General features: G+C 40.8%; 1 protein-coding gene across 1 annotated transcript; it reads right to left on the bottom strand.

The window, feature by feature from the left end:
* Positions 1-17,809, bottom strand: Mrpl48 (mitochondrial ribosomal protein L48). Its single transcript, XM_057756365.1, has 8 exons — positions 17,705-17,809; positions 12,567-12,619; positions 9,546-9,583; positions 8,434-8,522; positions 7,524-7,693; positions 3,609-3,711; positions 1,889-1,978; positions 1-270 (listed from the first exon to the last, which is right to left on the bottom strand). Exons 1-8 carry the CDS (start codon positions 17,723-17,725, stop codon positions 196-198), a joined length of 639 nt encoding a protein of 212 aa, XP_057612348.1. The 5' UTR covers positions 17,726-17,809; the 3' UTR covers positions 1-195.
* Positions 17,810-18,596: the final 787 nt, after the last annotated feature.

Below are 18,596 nucleotides of genomic sequence, written 5' to 3'. Positions count from 1 at the left end.
AAATTTACAGGATAATTACTACCCACACACACACAGAGGCAATAGCAAATTTTATTAGGTAAGTGGTAATTGGCAAGCACCGCATGCCACAGACACAGGAGGCGTTCCCAGTATGAGCACTCATTCTCTTGGCTTATGCCTTCACGCATGAAGATTTCTCTGAGGCCGATGATGACATGAGAGGGCTTGCAGTGTTTAGTTCAACTTGGCCAACAATTCCTCCAGTTCTGGCCGAGCTTTGAACCTTCCCTTGAAGTCTTCTTCGGTGTGCTAGGACAAGGAAAAGAAAACAAATGGCAATCACCACAGAACTTTTATTGCCCATACATATAAATGCACCTCCAAAAAGGGTCCTTGGGCAGCTCTGCAGAGAGTAATCCAGAGTCAGCCCTTTCTCAATGAGCATGCAGCGTGACCCAGACTTGAGCTTGGTACCAGGAATCAACGCTGAACCACACTTTATCTTGTCTGAGACAAGACAGACATGTAAACAGGATGCTACAAGTATTACACCAGAAGTTTTCTGGCTATATTTATTTGATTTTGCATCATGTTATAGACCAGGGCCTTTCACATAAGAGGTAAACACTGCCACTGAGCCATATGGTCTAAAAACTTTGGGTTTGTTTGTTTTATGAGACAGGGTTTCTTTCATAGTATTTCTGGCTGTTCTGGAACTCACTCTAGACCAGGCTGGCCTATAACTCATAAAGATCCCCCTGCCTCTGCCTCTTTTTTTTTTGAATGATGTTTTGTGTGTGTGTGTGTGTGTGTGTGTGTGTGTGTGTGTGTATGTGTGTACATGTTTACCCATATGGAAGTAAGGGCAACATTTGAAAGTTAGTTCTCTCCCTCCACCATGTGGTCCTGGGAATTGACTTCAGGCTGTCAGGTTTGGCAGCAAGAACCTTTACTTGCTGGCCCATCTCACCAGTCCTGTTTGCTTTTTTGAGATAGGTTCTTGGTATATAGTCCAGGCTGACCCTGAACCTACTATTTAGACCTGGCTGGCCTCAAACCTCAATCTTCCTGTTTCTGCCTCCTCAGTGCTAGGATTATATGCACAGGAACTGCAGTATTTTTAACACCATCAGCACATTCTCACTCTATATGCAGATCTCTGTGGAACTGAAATAATCACCAGACAGGTATGCATAGAACAAGGGTAGCTAGATGAAGCAATATACCAGGCTAACATGACATAATGGGAACTGTGTCATAAGAAGGATTGTCATGGCCACTAGATTTGAACCCAGTATTTAGGCTAATGTTGCTTATTTCTGCATGCTTCTCATTCTTTACCAGATACATTCAATGGAGCTATAATCATTCATTGGTGGTCTAGAAAACGTCTAAGGTAATGCCCTGATGCAGTGGTTTTCAACCTGTGGATCATGATCCCTTTGTGGGTCAAATGACCCTTTCTCATGGGTTGCCTAAGACCATCAGAAAACACAGATATTTACATTGATTCATAACAGTAGCAAAATAAGTTATGAAGTAGCAACAAGAAAATGATGAGGAACTGTGTTAAAGGGTCACAGTGTTATGAACGTTGAGAACCACTGCATTCATTATACTGTTTACAACCTTAAAACATGTTTCTGCTTTATCGCTTCCTTGAAGAGAGAATCTGGAGGTGATGGGCTCAGTCCCTAATGTCAGGATGCTGTGATGGAGGCCAGCTCCTGTGTTACACACAGCATCATTCCTGACACCTCAGAGGTCTCAGAGTAATGGTCACGGGGCCACCAGGCTGTACAGTTCTCCTGACAGCAGCTGAAATATACATTTTTCTGTTATTTCAAAACTAAGCAGCACTGACTTCTTTATCCTCATTGTGAGCACACAAAGGCCACCAAGAGCCTCTTTCCACACTGGCACCTACCTCCCTCACTGACAACTTCACTCCTTCTGGAAGATTGCTTTGTAGTATTTCCAAGAAAATCTCTGCAAACGTAGCACTCAGACTGCTGATCTGCAAATGAAGAGAGATGTCTAAGGGAGAGCACTGAAGGTCAGGTGACTTGCACACAGCCTGGATGTCCCTGCAGCAGCTCCCGTGGGGAAGAGGCTGACTACCAAGCAGGGCCTGGACTCCCTTTCAGCTCCAGTGGGGGAGAGGCTTATACTCAGGCTTCTGAGCTCAGTTCCCACAGGATTTCTCTTGCTCTTTGTTGAAATGTCTGCCTGCCATTGTTTCTGTAGGCAGGGAATGTCACAGCCAGACCAATACTGATTTTCTGATGCAATTTGGGTTTACCATACTGCTGTGGTCCTCAGGAATCATGCAGTGAGATTTCAGCTGATAGAGCAGAAGGCTGACCCACCAGAATGAATATATTCTGATGGAGATAAACCCAGTTTGCAAGGTACTGGGCCTACCACCTTTTGTATATTGGCTGAGAACAGCCAGAAAAGATAAAGAAACTGGTGCAGAAAAAGACATAGTGGAGAGGACATTTCTCCTTCAGGTCTAAGTCCCGTACTTGATGTAAGTCTTCTTCTGGACCCTGAGGGGACACTAAGGCTGGCACTCAGAAGTCTCTGATACCATACTGACCAGGTGTTGGTGTCAGGCCTGTCTTGAAAATCCAGAGGTGAGTCAGATGTGTGGTGGGAAGGCATAAAGAGTACTATGAGGACCCACAGGAGAAATAAGCATTTAACTCATTCAAGGTTAAGTAAAAAAAAAAAAAAAAAAAAAAGCTTCAGGAGTGGATAATGTCTGGGTGAAGTCTTGGAGTAAAATGGAATTAAACCAGTAGAATTAGACAGTAGCACGGTCAGTTTTCATGGCTGAGAGAGTAGCATTCTATAAAATGTAAACTGCATAACAGCATTAGAAAATCCAGATAAGCTCCTATGGTTGGAGTGAAAGGGATATCAAAGAAGAGCAGGAGGGGACGCACAATGGTGCTAGTGCTACAAAAATTCTACTTCACACTATTGGTCTTGGCAGCAAGTAAGAGGCACCTAAGATACATCATAAGCAAATTGCTATTTAAAGACTTAAAAATTTCAAATTCACTTTAAAATTAGGATATTTAGATTTAGGTGTTGCTCCCTCAACATTCTTACTGCTGCTGATAAGGTTAAGGTTCTTTTGTGGACCAAAAGGAGGAATACAATGGAACTGTAAATAAAGTTTCACACAGTGGAATATTTCTTGGTTACAAAAATGAATGAAGTTTTATACTGAACAAGTATCAGAAGACAAAGAAGGATTAAGCATTAAGCTCAAAGGATTACAAAGAGGGAAACTGTCCCAAACAATTAGTTTTCCATACAATCAGGTCCAGGAGTACAATGTGCAACATCCACAAAAGTCCACTAGACAATCAGGTCTACTGTATTTAAAGCTCAGCCAACAGATCAGGGGTATGTGTGTTTGTGTGTGTACCTAGGGGTATTGTTATACAATGATGCTTGGTGAATGAATGCGATTTCATAACAGGAGAGGTGGAGGAGTCGAGAACCCAGCTGTAGAGTTCACCATTATTTAAGGGCAGTTAGAACAAATCGAAAAAACTCTGACATATGGAGAAAAAGATGGAGGAAGGGAACCAGAGAAGCAAAAGAATTATGAAATCTTCCAGAGTGCCTACCTGAACCACTCGCTCATGGGTGGTAAGGACTGAGTCTATGACCATTTTGTTGCCTTGGTCTGGTAGCCTCATCACCTCCATGGTTTTGGTGGGCATCGCGTAACTGCAGAAGAAGAGTTAGCTGTTGAGTGTCCACCACATCTACCAGGATCCTCTGTGAGTACAACCACTGCTCCATATCATATCTCCTACAGGATTCTTACCTGCAGCCAGTGTTGAGGTAAGCAGATATCTTTACCTTGTCTAGACATCTCTGAACTCTGAGGGAACACACTGTGTTCAGTGTCTTTCTGTGTCCCCTTGACAATGACTGACACATTACCCTGTGTGTAACCTTGGTGATGATACACATTTGCTGCTCCTGGAGCAAATTCTAAGGGATTCTAAGGGAATCCAGCCCAGCACTTAGGCATACTTTGGAGGTGAGCCCTGATCACTGTGTGTAATGGAGAAATAAGGCGACGTGTCCAACAGCTCTGGAGCAGTGTCTTTCAGCGTCAGCACTGTAATGTTCCACACCAGGCATTCTCGTTGTGGAAGCTGGCCTATGTATCCCACCTGTACCCACTGAATGCCGTGAGGACCCCTCCAGTAGGACAGAATGATTTCAGTCACTAGTTTGGGAGTCACTACTGTCAATTCTGTGCTTACTTGCTCTATTAGCTTCAGCGGGCCAAGCTCTACGGGGAGGAGAGCAGTGTGGAGACTGTCATTTTTCAGTCCACTCTTCCCTATGACATTCATGTGTAAATGAAATTACAATCTGAGCCTCTGTGAGCTACTGAGGATCTGATGTGGTGGTGAGACTGAACTAATGGCCATGTAGAATATGGTATGTTGCATTCATCTTACTGAAAAGTTCATCAAACTAAGGAGAAATGAAATACTAATAACGACAGGTAGCGGTACCACATGCCTTTAATTCCAGCACTAGGGAAAGTGAAAATCTGAGTTCAAGACCAGACTGTTCTACAGAGTGAGTTCCAGGACAGCCAACACTACACAGAGAAACCCCATCTCCCATATCAAAAAAAAAAAAAAAAACCAAAAAACAAAACAAAAAAAAACCACCCACAAAAAACTCCCAAAACAACAACAGCAACAAAAATAAAGAGAAAGCAAGCAAGCAAGCAAGCAAGCAAGCAAGCAAGCAAGCAAGAAAGAAAGAAAGAAAGAAAGAAAGGAAGAGTTGCCTCACAGCCAGTGATGTTGAGTGCTACTTTCACACTCCATGAAACATAGGTTGGTCAGCTTCAGGCCTGGAAGCTCCTACTTGATGAGTATTTCTGTCATTGGTACCCCCACGCAGGTACCCCAGGGATGCTCAGGAAGCTGCTTAGCAAGGGAATCAGGCAAATCAGTAGAGACACCTTTTCCTCCCCTCTCCTGGAGGAGTGGCAACCGCACAATGCAGACCAAGGGCAGAACAAAGATGGCAAGCTGCTCTTCTAGCCCAGTTCCAACTCAAGGTCACAGCTATTATCCCCACACCTCCATTCCCATTCCAGAGAAAAAAGTGAAATGAAAGTCACAGGAAAACAAACTCATCTCTGAAAAGCAGAGCAATGTGAATGCCTAGAAGTTGGAAAACCTCAATCAATGCAGAGAAGTAAATCGTTAAAACAAACAGCTCTTTATGCGGAGCTATTTGACGCAAAGAGCCAAGAAAGAAGCAAAAACCAGTATGTTCTAGGAAGCATGTCCATGAGTGTTGAACACAATTTAAATCAGCCAGCATTTACCCTGTGCCTAGAATGTACTGCTTAACAAGGCCAGGTCTTAGGGCTGTACCACTAATGAAGACAGAAGCAGCTCTTGCCTTATAAAATTTTACACAATACAGAACATAATCTGAAAGTCATAGTTAAATAAATAAATACAAGAATAAGGAATGCATATTACAAAAAGAAATGTGTATACCCTTTATTTCTCCTGAATATATAACGTAAGTATTTAGTAAGCTTCCTTAAAGAAGTAATAATCAAGATGACTGAAGATGTAGCTCAGTTGGTAGAGAGCTTGCCTAGCAAGCATGAAGCTGTGGGTTCAATCCCCAGCATGGAATTAAAAAAGTATCACACACCATTAATCCCAGCACCTAGAGAGAGGCAGAAGGATCACCCTCAGCTACATAGTGAGTTCTAGGGAAAGGATGAAAAGAGGGAAAGGAAAGAAAAAAAGTGAGGGCTTAGGGAAAGGCAGAAGAACACTCAAACTCTGCAGTATAATCAAAGGTCTTGAAGTAGAAATCAAACATCGATGCCCCTGAGATCTGCCTACCTGTGCCTCCCCAGCACTGGCATTACAAGCACATGCTACCGCACACCGCTATTTATATGTGGAAACTGGGAATCAAACTCAGGTCCTTACACTTTGCTGACTGAGCTATCTCCCCAGCCTCATTGTATTATTAACAGTAACAACAGAGCTAGGTATGATGGAACACATAATCCAGTATACAGGAAGTAAAGGCAGGAGGATCATGATTTAAGGCTAGCCTGGGCTATACAACAGCAAGATCTATGATAGAGATGCCTAAATAGTGAAAAATCTATCTCAACTGGTGTGTGAGTGTGTGTATATATCAGTGTGAAGCATGGTTCTCCATGATTTAAGTATATTTCCTCCCTTAATTTTCAGTATGGGTTTTTCCAGTAGGTACTTTTTTATTAACTCCATTTCATACGTGAGGAAGCCAAGACACCAAGAGTTTAAGTAAATTGTCTACTATCACACAGTAAGAATATAGAATATAGCAGAGAGGGAGTAAACCATCTACCTTGGAAGTTTGGATCCAGAGTTGTTTCACCAAAGACAAGGGCCTTTTTTTTTTTTTTTTTTTTTTTGGTTTTTTGAGACAGGGCTTCTCTGTTCTCTGTGTTACAGTCCTGCCTGTCTTGGAACATGCTCTTGTATACCAGGTTGGCCTTGAATTCACAGAGATCTGCCTGCCTCTGTCTCTCGAGTGCCAGGATTGAAGGTCTGTGCCACCACCGCCTGGCAACAAGAATTTTTATATGAACTAAGTAATACTCAAAACAATTGCTAACTTGGTGGTTTGTTTAGTTTGGTTTTTTGAGAGTGTCCACATAGCCTAGGTTTCCCTTGAACTCTTAACTCTCTTGCCTCATCTCCCAAGTCCTGAGACTTTAGGTATGCACTACCACACTTAACCAGATGAGACTGAGGGTAAAATTAAGATGGGGGAGTTGATTTCCTATGTTGTCCATGTTGGCCTTGAACTTCCAGGTTCAATAAATCCTCCTGCCTCAGCCTCCAGAGTATCTAGAACTATAGTCTGCTGTTCTATATCTTGATTATAATGGGATTGTTTCTACTGTGTGCATTAGTCAAAGCTCACGGAACATGCCCACTGAAAGTAAAGGACACCACAGAAAGTCCGACTTTATGTCATGATATCAGCTGACATAAGTAGAAGGTTAGTTAAAAATAAACACAATGAAAGCAAAATCCATGTCACAAAATTCTAGCAAGATATCTTGCCCAAGATTCCAAGCCTGAGGTCCCCTTTTTATTGCAAAGATTAAGAAGTGCTAGATCAGTGTTCAGGACACACCAGCGTCACTCTGAGAATGTCTCCTTCGCATAATTAAGTTGCATAAGAACTTAAAGGGAATTCATTTCCCTTTAACAAAAGAACTTAATCCTGAAAATCGACCTCTGACCTTTACACACGTTGTGCTATATGCACCCTGAGACATGTATGAACAACACATACACAGTAAATACATTTAAAAGCTAGGTTAGTTACCTTTCAGTGGTTGCCAGAACTGCAGTTTGGGAGGGGAAGAGACTGGCTGTACGGGAACATTTTAGGTCAGTGACTTGTTCTATGCTTTGACTGAAAAGTGAAGTATTATACAGACACATCCCCAAAAAAGGCACCCTTCCTACCTTTCCTCAACTTTGATGGAGAGCCGGTTGCAGAGGCGGTGGACATACTGGGCATAGCTTTCTGCTAGAGTCATGTCATAAGCAGTCAGGTGAATATTTAAAACACCATATTCATAATCTGTCCCCAGATTAATGGCTCTCACGTCCACTTTTGCTTTCTTCTTTTTAGGCTGAATAGAAAACAAAGAGAAAGAAAATAAGTCCAAGTATTATATAAGAAATTAAAAAAAAGAAAAAGGGAGGGAGGATAGGAGGGAGGGAGGAGAGAAACAAAGAAATAAAGAAAGAGAAAGAAAAAGAAATCTGCTGGGCGTGATAGTTAGGCATTCGAACCCTCAAAAGGCGAGACAAGTGGATTTCTGTAAGTTCAAGTCTAGTCTGGTCAACATAGGAGGTTTCAGGTCAGCCAGAGCTACATAATGAAATTTTATGCCATACTCCCCCGCCCCCAAAAGAAAGACATTTAATCATAATGTATTAAGGTTTGTCTTCCAGAGTTACATAACTAGAAAAGATAAACTTCATGAACTAAATCCAGAATTGGTTAACTGCAATGGATTATTTATCTTGAGCAAGTTCCTCTTCCTCTTTATTACTGAAGCTTTCAATAGGAGTGGCCACAGCAAACTTCAATGCCTTACCATGAGTGGGAAGCCTCAACACTTCCCTGGCTAAACAAGCTAGGAATCTTCATGGCAATTAACACTGCAGTCAGCACAGTGGAGAAGGCTGACATCTGGAAGGGAAGAGAGACGGTGCAGATCCCAGTGAGGAGGAGCCGTCTGAGGACTCCAGGAGGCTTACTGTAGCCACAAGAAGGGCTAGGAGAACAAAGAAAGCTGATTCCAGTATCCTTTTTGGTACCCTCCTTCTTGTCCATGCTGGCCTACTACATCTGCCTGTAGCTCACCTCTAGCACTTTCACCAAGTGTCGGTATCTGCCAATGCCATGAGTAGGCTTTGTTCTGTAATGCCGGCTGGACCTCATTACAACACCACCTAAGGGAAAACAAGACAAATCAGAGACAGAAGGAACATACGTATTAAGGTTGTTCTTGCTTATTTCCAGTTTTCCCTTTCTTTTCCTCTTTTTCTTAGCTCCCACTAATTAGCTTTCTTTGGGAAAATCTCTCCTGAAAAGTCAAAGGTGGTCAAGGGAACAAAATATGTTTTAATGAGACTCTCATTTCTTCTTGCTCCTCAACAAGCCATTTTTTGACATTTTTGTTTCTTGGTATGTTTTGTTTTGTTTTTTTTAGTTTTTATTTATTTATTTATTGAGTGTGCTATTGCCAAGCTTGATGGCTGAGTTCCAACTCCAGGACCCAGATGTAGAAAGAGAGAATGAATCCTGAGAGCTGTCTTCTGTCCTTCACATGTTTGCACACACACCACAGACCACAAATCCTCCATACACACATACCTCGGACCATATTCTTCTTAATACAGGGTTTCATTTTGTAGCTCAGACTAGAATTCACTATGTGTCCCAAGATGGCCTGAAACTCACATCCTTTACTCCTCCTACCTTAGCCTTTAAAGCACTGAGATCACAAGTATAAGCCACCACACCCAGGCCTACTTGAAGTTTTCTGATGGAGACTATGGAGAAAAGGGAGCAGGCAGCAAAAATAGCCAGGAAAAAAAAATCAGCAATTTCTATAAACTCTTAAAAATCTTGCAGTACTGTACACAGCTTAGCTGCTCACCACTTGCCTAATGTTCCCAATTCAAGTTTGAGCCCAGTTACCACAAAGAAACAAAAAAGTGTGATTTGATTTATTTGTGTTTATAGCACAATATTCAATATATATTTTAAGTGAACATCGTTCCTCCCAAATCTAGGTTCATTATTAAGAAAAAGCAGGGGCTTTCTACACATGCAGTGGGCTCAGCAGGAGGACTTACTGCCAATCTCTTGCTTCCAAAAAAAATTTCATTAGATATTCTAGACAAAAATCACTGTAGAGTGATAGAAGGTCATTTCCAGAAAACAGACCATACCAAGATATAATCACTTACCTGCAGAACAAATGGGATTCTCTCTTAAAATTTTGAATCTAAAACGAGAGGAAAAGTATGTTGAATATAATTGCATATTCACATTTATTTGCAGTATTACTATAGCCTTTATGTTCTATGTCAGAATATGCTAACAGTAGATGCTTCCTTAGTCTCTCCTTCCACAAACATAATTAAGCTCCTATTATATAGCAGTTAAGGTAGCCCTGAGGAGCCGGGTGATGGTGGCGCACACCTTTAATCCCAGCACTCGGGAGGCAGAGGCAGGCGGATCTCTGAGTTTGATACCAGCCTTGTCTACAGAACTAGTTCCAGGACAGGCTCCAAAGCCACAGAGAAACCCTATCTCGAAAAAACAAACAAAACAAAACAAAACAAAACAAACAAACAAAAAAAGTAGTCCTGAGGATGCAAATACTAAGTATAGCATCTCTTACAAGGTCCACTTGGGAATGGTAAATACAAACAAATGAGAAAGCACTGATCCAAAACAGAAATATGTTCAATAGTCAAAAGAAGTATGGTCTCTTCAACCCGGTTGGTGGAAATAGGGAAATAGAAATATTTAAAGTGAGTTTTTTAAAAATTATGAACTAGACGATGGAGAAATGGCTCAGAGTTTAAAAGTACTTGCTGCTCTTGCAAAGGACCCATGTTCAGTACTTAGCACCCATATAGCAGATCTCAACTGTCTATAACTTCAGTTCCAGGAAATCCAATGCCCTCTTCTGGTCTCCCTGGACAACAGGCATGCACACATATATACATGCAGGCAAACTATTCATACACATATAATGTTTTTAAAAATTTCTTTCTCTGTGGGCTGGAGAGGTGGCTCAGTGGTTAAGACCCCTCCCTGACTAATCTTTGACAGGACCTGGGTTCAATCCACATGTGAGCTAATAATTGTGTCTAACTCCAGTTCCAAGGGGACCTGATACTATTTACATGCTTTTAAAACACCTGTAATATAAAATAATAAAAAAAAAATCTCAAAAAAAATCTTTCTCTTCTGAACTCAGTTGCTTCAGGACCTTCGGGCTACCGTGTATATATGGTCAAGTCCAAGAACCACACCACACAAAGCCAATTCTGAAAATGGTACAAGATACCCCAGTCACAGCTTTAATTCCAGCATTTGGGAGGAAGAGGCAGGAGGGTTTCTGAGTTCAAGTCCAGCCTCGGCTACAGAGCTAGTTCCAGGACAGTCAGTAACTAGCTCTGTAGTTCTCCACACATAAGAAGCAGCTTCTTTATTCATTAACCAATAAAAGCAACACATAGACAAAAGTACTTCCCACACCACTCAGCAACAAATAAGAGATGAAATGGGAAGCCGTGAGACTGAAGCAGATGAGCCTTGCAGTGGTATAGTAGACTAGGAGGATGGAGGAAAAGGGACAACAATGACAACTAGGCTGCACGGGGGTCAGGAGAACAGGACAGTCAGACAACTCTGGTCTAGCTGAGTAGGTATCTGCAGCATTCTAGTTTCTACATTGAGAAGCTTTGAAACCAAACTGTGGTACCAACAAATCTGTAATGGAATGCTGACTGAACCATTTGTAAACCATGACATCAAGCAAGTTGTTTGATGTCACTGTAATTCTGTTATTTCATTCTTAAAGCACAGGTAATAACTGATAATCTTATAAGGCTGAAATGCTATCTTAAACTCAGTCACTTTCCTATTTTATGAAATGATGGCATTTGTATTTGTTCTATAATTTTTTTTTTTTTTTTTTTTTTTTTTGGTTTTTTCGAGACAGGGTTTCTCTGTGGTTTTGGAGCCTGTCCTGGAACTAGCTCTTGTCGACCAGGCTGGTCTCGAACTCACAGAGATCCGCCTGCCTCTGCTTCCCAAATGTTGAGATTAAAGTTGTGCGCCACCACCGCCCGGCTCTATAATCTTTTTGTGAAGGTTACAGATAAGATATAAAATGCCTTAGAATCATTGCAGGTATAATAACATAGATTAAATAATGATGAAAAATATATTGAAATGGAAAGAGAGCAAAAAGAGAAAGGCTTCAATAGATACTATTTTAAAACAAACCAAAAATGTTGGATTTGAAACCTAATTCTAATTTATATAAGCTATACCATTTTAAAGCAATAGATTTCACTCTCTTTAGACTTCAGTTACTAAATGCTGTAGGCCAAGATAAGGATTATACAATCTATTTTGAGTAAGATGGTATAATAGTATACCGAGACTGAATTTAGAACTACCTAGGAGACACATTTCTGGGTATGTCTAGGGGGGTGTTCCTAGAGATGTTTAACTGAGAGCTTTCACCTCTCACTGATTGAGGAAGCCATGCCTTCTCCACCACAATGGACTGACCGTACACTCAAACTGTTAAGTCAATCCTTATTTGATAATAACACTAAGACCATAGTTAATAAAGATAGCATACCATTTGAGAATTGTGAGCAGAGGAATGATGTAATTGAATATATTTGAAAGAATCACTCCAATTTCAGTATGAAGTGGGGGAAAAAGTAAACATGGAGAACAGATGAGGAGCTGATTCCCAAGAGCTTCTAATTAACTCTTATAACTTATATTAACCCATTATTCTTATCTATGTTAGCCACATGGCTTGGTACCTTTTTTAGTGATGAAATCACATCTTCCTTCTTCTGTGGTTGGGACAGGACTGGTGAGGAATGGGCTCCTCCTCCCCAGAATTCTCTTCTTCTCTACTTCCTGTCTGGTTGTCCCAGCTATACTTCCTGCCTGGCTACTGGCCAATCATCATTTATTTAAAGCATAATTTACAGAATATAGACAATTGTCCCACACCAGAGTAACAAGAGAAATGATAGTATCAAGGTAATTCCAAGGTTCTGAACCATGAGAAGAAGGTAACTGCTTTTTTTTTTTTATGTGGTGAAGGAGCAACGTGGCAGAGAATTAAAATTTGAAGTGCTTTGCAAACACATAGCGGATATAAAAGCAAAATCTATAACAGCTATGAATCGACTGATGGCTGTATTTATCATTAATATCCTTACCTCAGGATAGAAAATGCTTGCTTAGAAACAGCATCTTTCCACAGGCCCAGCACCTACAAGACAACATTCATGTGAGGACCTTAACCTTTCAGAAAGCCAAGCACTTCATCTCACATGGAAACCCAACAGTATATAGACCAAAATGTACCAAAGTGCTCTTACCTGGCAAGCAAACCAAGGTCCTTTTTTCTTTCTCTGCCCACTACAGATTTAAAAAAACCAAAACCCCTCTCCCACAATTTTTCATCCCATTTCCCTTTCCAAATTTGATACATTTTTCTAATTTCAACCATAACATATAGATTTGCCATTCACTGCATACTAAGAGGGTCTTCCTTAAATATTCTTTAATTCTCAAACACTGCAAGATAATTTTTGGCAACTAAATCCCAGAAAGGTTTTACTTCTTAAAGATGGCAGCTAATAAGAGACTAAGAATACTGTCTCACTCTAAAGGCTGTGTCTTACATCACACCAACTCTCTCAACAGCAGCAGGAATAATCACATTACCACATGAGAGAAAACAATACTAAGAGAGGAGGCAACCGATATTTTAACCTCACTCTGCCCTGCTAGCATCTACATGAAAGATGAGTATACTTTCTTAATAAGGAAGAATGTGGCACATATAAGTTCTAGACAATAAATTCTAAACATCTGAATTTCTGCTCATCATGGGTAATAATTACAATTCTTTTGACATGTATATCTACAAAGATTGTACAAAAAGATAAAAAACCTGAGACACTGTCCCAGTCAAGAGTACCTTAAGGAAATATAATGACTAAATGGGATATAATGTCAGGATGGATAATGAACCAGAAATTAGATAAAAACAAAAGAAACCTGAATAAAGTATGTGTCTTTGTTAATAATAGGATTATCAATACTGGTTTATTATTCATGGAAATTACACTACTATTTTTCCATGTATTTCTTTATTTAAGGTGGGAGAGTATACGTGGAGGTAAGAGGACTGACTATTTGAGGAAATTGGTCCTCATCTTACACCATATGTGTCCCATCAATCAAACTCAGATTGTCAGTGTTGGCAGCAAGTCCCTTTATCTGCTGAGCCAGCTCACATGCTCTAAAAGTTTAATAGAGAATAGTGGACTTTATGTGAACTCTTCATGTTATTAACACCTTTTTTTGCAAATCTAAAGCTATTCTAAAACAGTAACTTATTATTTCTTTCTTTCTTTATTCGTTAATGTTATGGTACTAGAAAATCCATGCCTTGTGCACTTTCTCAGGCAACAAAGTTTCTTTTTAAAAAGCCTAAGTAAAGCCTGGCGTGGCACACTCCCAGCACTCAGGAGGCAGAGGCAGGCTGATCTCTGCGTTTGAGGCCAGCCTGGTCTACAAGAGCTAGTTCCGGCACGGGCACCAAAGCTACCAAATACTGTGCTGCATGTTAAAAGGAACACAAAATCAAAATGTAATGAACACAATGAAGTTTAAAGGCAATATATTATGTGAAACAAGCCAGCCAGTCACAAAAGATTGAATACAGCATGAAAGGTTCCCTTTCAATGAAATATTCAAGTCTATAGGGAAAGGAAGTAGAGTTAACAGTTGCTGGGCTGGGAATGGCGTAGGGGATGACAGATAAGGAGTATAGGTTTGTTCTAGAGTTGATGGAATGTTAAAACTTAAACAGCCCAAAGAAACTATAAATATTATGTGATGAAATAAAAACATATGTATGCCTGGCATGACTTCCTGGGGCTGGAAGTCCTGAGCTTTTGCAGCTTATATACTTTCCTAAAGATCTGTTCAAAATCAAGAACCATCTCCTGAGATAAGTGCGTAAAAGGCACTGATGGAGAAAAAGTTCATATATGACTTCAGTTTACATACATTATTTCAAACTACTTCTCTGAGATGCTTAATATCATCCAATGCCTTCTATGTTGAGCCATTTTCAGGGGTGAGGTTCAGTTCTGTTCCTCTCAGGTACACATTCAAGTTTTGTTTGGGGAAAATTTAGAAATAAATAAGTAAATAAATGGGCGTGCACCACCACCGCCCTGTTCATTTTTTTTTTTTCTGAGGCAGGGTTTCTCTGTGTAGCCCTAGCTATGTGGAACTCACTCTATAGATTAGACGAGGCTGTCCTGGAACTCAGAGATCCACCTGCCTCTGCCTCTTGAGTGCTGGGATTAAAGGCGTGTGCCACTACCGCCTATGGCAACTCTTATAAAGAAAACATTTAATTGAGGGTGGCTTGCTCACATTTTTAGATGTTCAGTTCATTACGATCACAAAGGGGAGAGTAGCAACGTACAGCAGATGTGGTGCTGTGCCTGAGAGTGCTACATTTTTCAGTCAACAGGAAGTTGATTGACTCACAATGAGGGAAGCTTGAGAAAAAGAGACCTGTAAGATCATCACTACAGTCACACACTTCCTTCAACAAGGCCATACCTTCTAACAGTGCCACTCCCTTTGAAGAAAAACATATATGTGTTATACACTATATAAGTGTAAATCATACTTATTGAGGAGTGAATTAAAATGTCTAATGTAAACAGGCATGGTGGTGTATGCCTTTAATCCCAGTAACTGGGTGAGGGAGAGGCAGGTGGATCTCCATGAGTTTGAAACCAGTCTGCTTTCTGTATAGTTTCCATGACAGTTGGTGCTATATTCCATCCCCTACCCTAAACCCCCCCCCAAAAAAAAACAAACAAAAAAACCCCAAAAAACAAACAAAAAAACCTTCCTGGTTTAGAACCTGAACATTTGCAGACATCTCTTTCAGAAGGGTCTCACACCTAGAAAATCCAAACCAATATCCCTTGTGTCTTCCACAGTTTGAACCTAGTTTCTCTTTTATAACAGAATAAATGCGGTTCTTTTTAATACTAGCACCTCAAGTATTTGAGTACAATGATCAATGCTTTCAAGTTTTTCTAAGTTCTCTCAAAAAATTGCTGCTTCTAGTGTTTCCTTTGGCTATCCTCTTCCAACATGACTACACTGACTATCAAAATCTATCTTCCCATGGGCCATTACGAGCACAGATTTTATAACCATTGACATTTAAATGTCCACATCTATTCTGTCTGCTGGGATTGTTTAAAAATATATGAAGAGCTGCTCAGCAGTGGCGGCACAAGCCTTTAATGCCAACACTCGGGAGGCAGAGGCAGGTGTATCTCTGAGAGTTCCAGGCCAGCCTGGCCTACAAGAGTTAGTTCCAGGCCAGGCACCAAAGTACACAGAAACACCCTGTTTCGAAAAAACAAAAAAACCACAAAACTATGTGAAGAGCAACTAAAAATACACAAATGACTACAAGACACCAACATCCCTATTAGCACCATTTTTTGTCCCTTACAAAGTATTCACCCTACTTATAGTATCCTTCATCATACCTTTTGTGTTAGTATTCAGACATTTGTACTGCTCCTCTGCTGTAGCCACTAAGAGCACCTGTTTATATTCCCTTTTTAAAGGGCCCTGTTCACCTCCCATCTCTCTCTTTCTCTGTCTCCATCTGTCTTTTTTTTTTCCGAGACAACGTTTCTCTGTGGTTTTGGAGCCTGTCCTGGAACTAGCTCTTGTAGACCAGGCTGGTCTTGAACTCACAGAGATCCGCCCGCCTCTGCCTCCCAAGTGCTGGGATCATAGGCGTGCGTCACCACCGCCCGGCTCCATCTGTCTTTGTCTCTCTCCCTTCTACTGCTCCTGTCCCCAGACACCGTCCCCACTCCCCTTCACTCCTTTTACTTTCCCCTTTCCTTAAAAACAAAACAAAACAAAACCTCCAGGTGAACTCTTTCTCATGTCATCTTTCCCATGCTGCTTTTAATAAATTATGACATTCTTTTGTTGTTATTTTTTTTTTAATTTTTGAGACATGGTGTCAAGTAGCTTAGGCTAGCCTCAAACTCAATCTGTAACAAATGCTGTCCTTGAACTCCTTATCTTCCTGCTTCTACCTTCCAAGTTGTTGCATTAAATGCCAATGCCTGACTTTGTCACATGATGTCCTTAATGGCACGTTTTCAATGTCTCTTTTAGAGTTTGAGTAGTTGGAAATCACATTTCTTTTAGAACACTGTTCTTCCCTTCTAGCATTCCTTGGAAGGAAGACAAACAGAGGCAGAGAATAGACTGGAATGTTAAAATCGACTCATTCCTATTATCCTTGCTCCAGACCTGTTATCGCAAATTGGATAACCAGTGAGTCCTTTATTAAGGACGGAAAGAGAAACTTAAATTTAGATACATTCAAGTGTAGTCACACTTATCCACAAGTAGCAATAAGCATATGGATTTATAAATAGATTTAATATCTACAATTAATGCCTAAAATAAAATCTCAATATGAGAGAGAGAAAGAATATCAAAAATCTAAGCAGCACAACACACATGAAAACCCCAACTGAGATTTGTTAAATTTTTCATGGGAAGAGAAAAATCGAGACTGGATTTAAGAATGCTGATTTAGCTAGGTCAGTGTTGCATGCCTGTGATCCAAGCACTGTGTAAGCTGAGGCAGGAGGACTGTGAGTTCAAGAGCAGTCAGGGCTACATGGTAAGACCCTACTCTCATAAAAAGAATGAAGGCGGGGGTGGGGTGTGGTGGGTGATGGACTGCGAGGAGAGGAGGGAGGGGAAAACTAAACAGGATAAAGTGCCTGGTTTTTCTTAATTAAGATTTTGGAAGCCATAGAGTAACAACAATGTGGTTGCTTCACCCTCTTCTTTGACATACTCTTAAATAAGGTTTTGTAAACAAAAATGTAATCTATCATTTTCATATTCTTCTCACCGAGTAGCTTAATTCATAACCCAACCACTTCAATAAGACACGATTCTTAAAGTTGGTTTAACGTAAAAAAATAAAATGACCTGCCTAAGGTCAGACAATTTATGGGGACTATGCCGTGGCGTCCTAATTCCCTCAGTGAGCACTTTCTTTCTGGACAAGTGGAGGGGGCGTGGCGCGAGACTGCAAAATTTACCCTGGGCGGAGGGAGGAACCGACCGTGAGGCACCGCAAGGACTGCTGGGAGGGGCATGTTCTCAAAGTACTAAGCCCGGATAGCTATCCGCCGCCACCTTCCAGCTCTCCTTTGTCTTCCGCCTCCCCAGCGCCCTGTGCACGTGAAATCTACGTTACCTTTCCCAGGGTTCCGCTCATTCTTAGTTACTCCACTTTCAAAGGAAAACCGAGAACCCGCCCCGGCAGCCACGACCCCTGGGCTTCTGAAACGCTGCCGGAAATGTTTTAATCAGGTCCGTCTACAAAATCCCACCGAGATACTTTCTACTCCCGCAGCACTTTGGTTCCGGAAGCTTTTAAAACCCAACTACTAGATTTTTTTCCCTTATCCCACTGTCAATATATATATATATCCTCATAATAATTGAGAATAACTATTTTTTATTGAGTGGTCCATTGTGTGCAATCATTTGTGCTCACTTAATTCTGTATCCGAGTTCCAGAACTGCCAGGGCTATACAGAAAAATACTGTCTCAAAAAATATCCTTTGTTAAAAAAAAATCCTTTGTTAAATGGTAAATATATAAAAAAACATTGCGACTTAGTAGTGGAGTACTACACAGTACATGAGATGCCGTTTTTTACTTGCACAAAGTAACTCCAAACGGACCTTACACCTATTTATCAAATGCTAAGTGCATTACTTCTAGAAGACACTTGTCACCAGTCCTCTCTGAGTTTGGCAACTGTCTATGCTTTCGGAGGTTTCTCTAAGGCCCTGATGTATAGATCAATAACAGAGCTCTGTCTCTAATCTCGGGAATACGCTTGAGAGAGCTGGTAAAGATGTAGGATCAGGGCCTTTGGAAAAGGGTTGTTTCTGATTCTCAGAACCCAAGCAAGAATTTTCACATAAGGGTGAAAACTGGTTATCCGTCCCAACAGTACTGAGGACTTTGTTTATAATGTACTTGAGTTACCCAGTGTTCCTCTTGTGCAACATTGTCTGATTAGACTCTTTCTGAATTTGTATACTTCCTTTTGAAACTGATTTACATTAGCAAGAGA

The sequence above is a fragment of the Chionomys nivalis genome, chromosome 23 (assembly GCF_950005125.1).
Source record: "Chionomys nivalis chromosome 23, mChiNiv1.1, whole genome shotgun sequence".
Taxonomy (NCBI): Eukaryota; Metazoa; Chordata; class Mammalia; order Rodentia; family Cricetidae; genus Chionomys; species Chionomys nivalis.
This window is presented reverse-complemented; position numbering and strand designations above follow the sequence as displayed.

What these genes read in the sequence shown, in the direction of transcription:
- Mrpl48 (XM_057756365.1), bottom strand. Translation starts at nt 17,725, where the DNA reads ATGAGCGGAACCCTGGGAAAG. An exon ending in TCCATCAAAGTTGAGGAAAG is followed by an intron (nt 3,712 to 7,523) that starts GTAGGAAGGGTG and finishes CTTCTTCTGCAG; the next exon opens with TTACGCGATGCCCACCAAAA. An exon ending in TGAAGTTGTCAGTGAGGGAG is followed by an intron (nt 271 to 1,888) that starts GTAGGTGCCAGT and finishes TCCTTGTCCTAG; the next exon opens with CACACCGAAGAAGACTTCAA.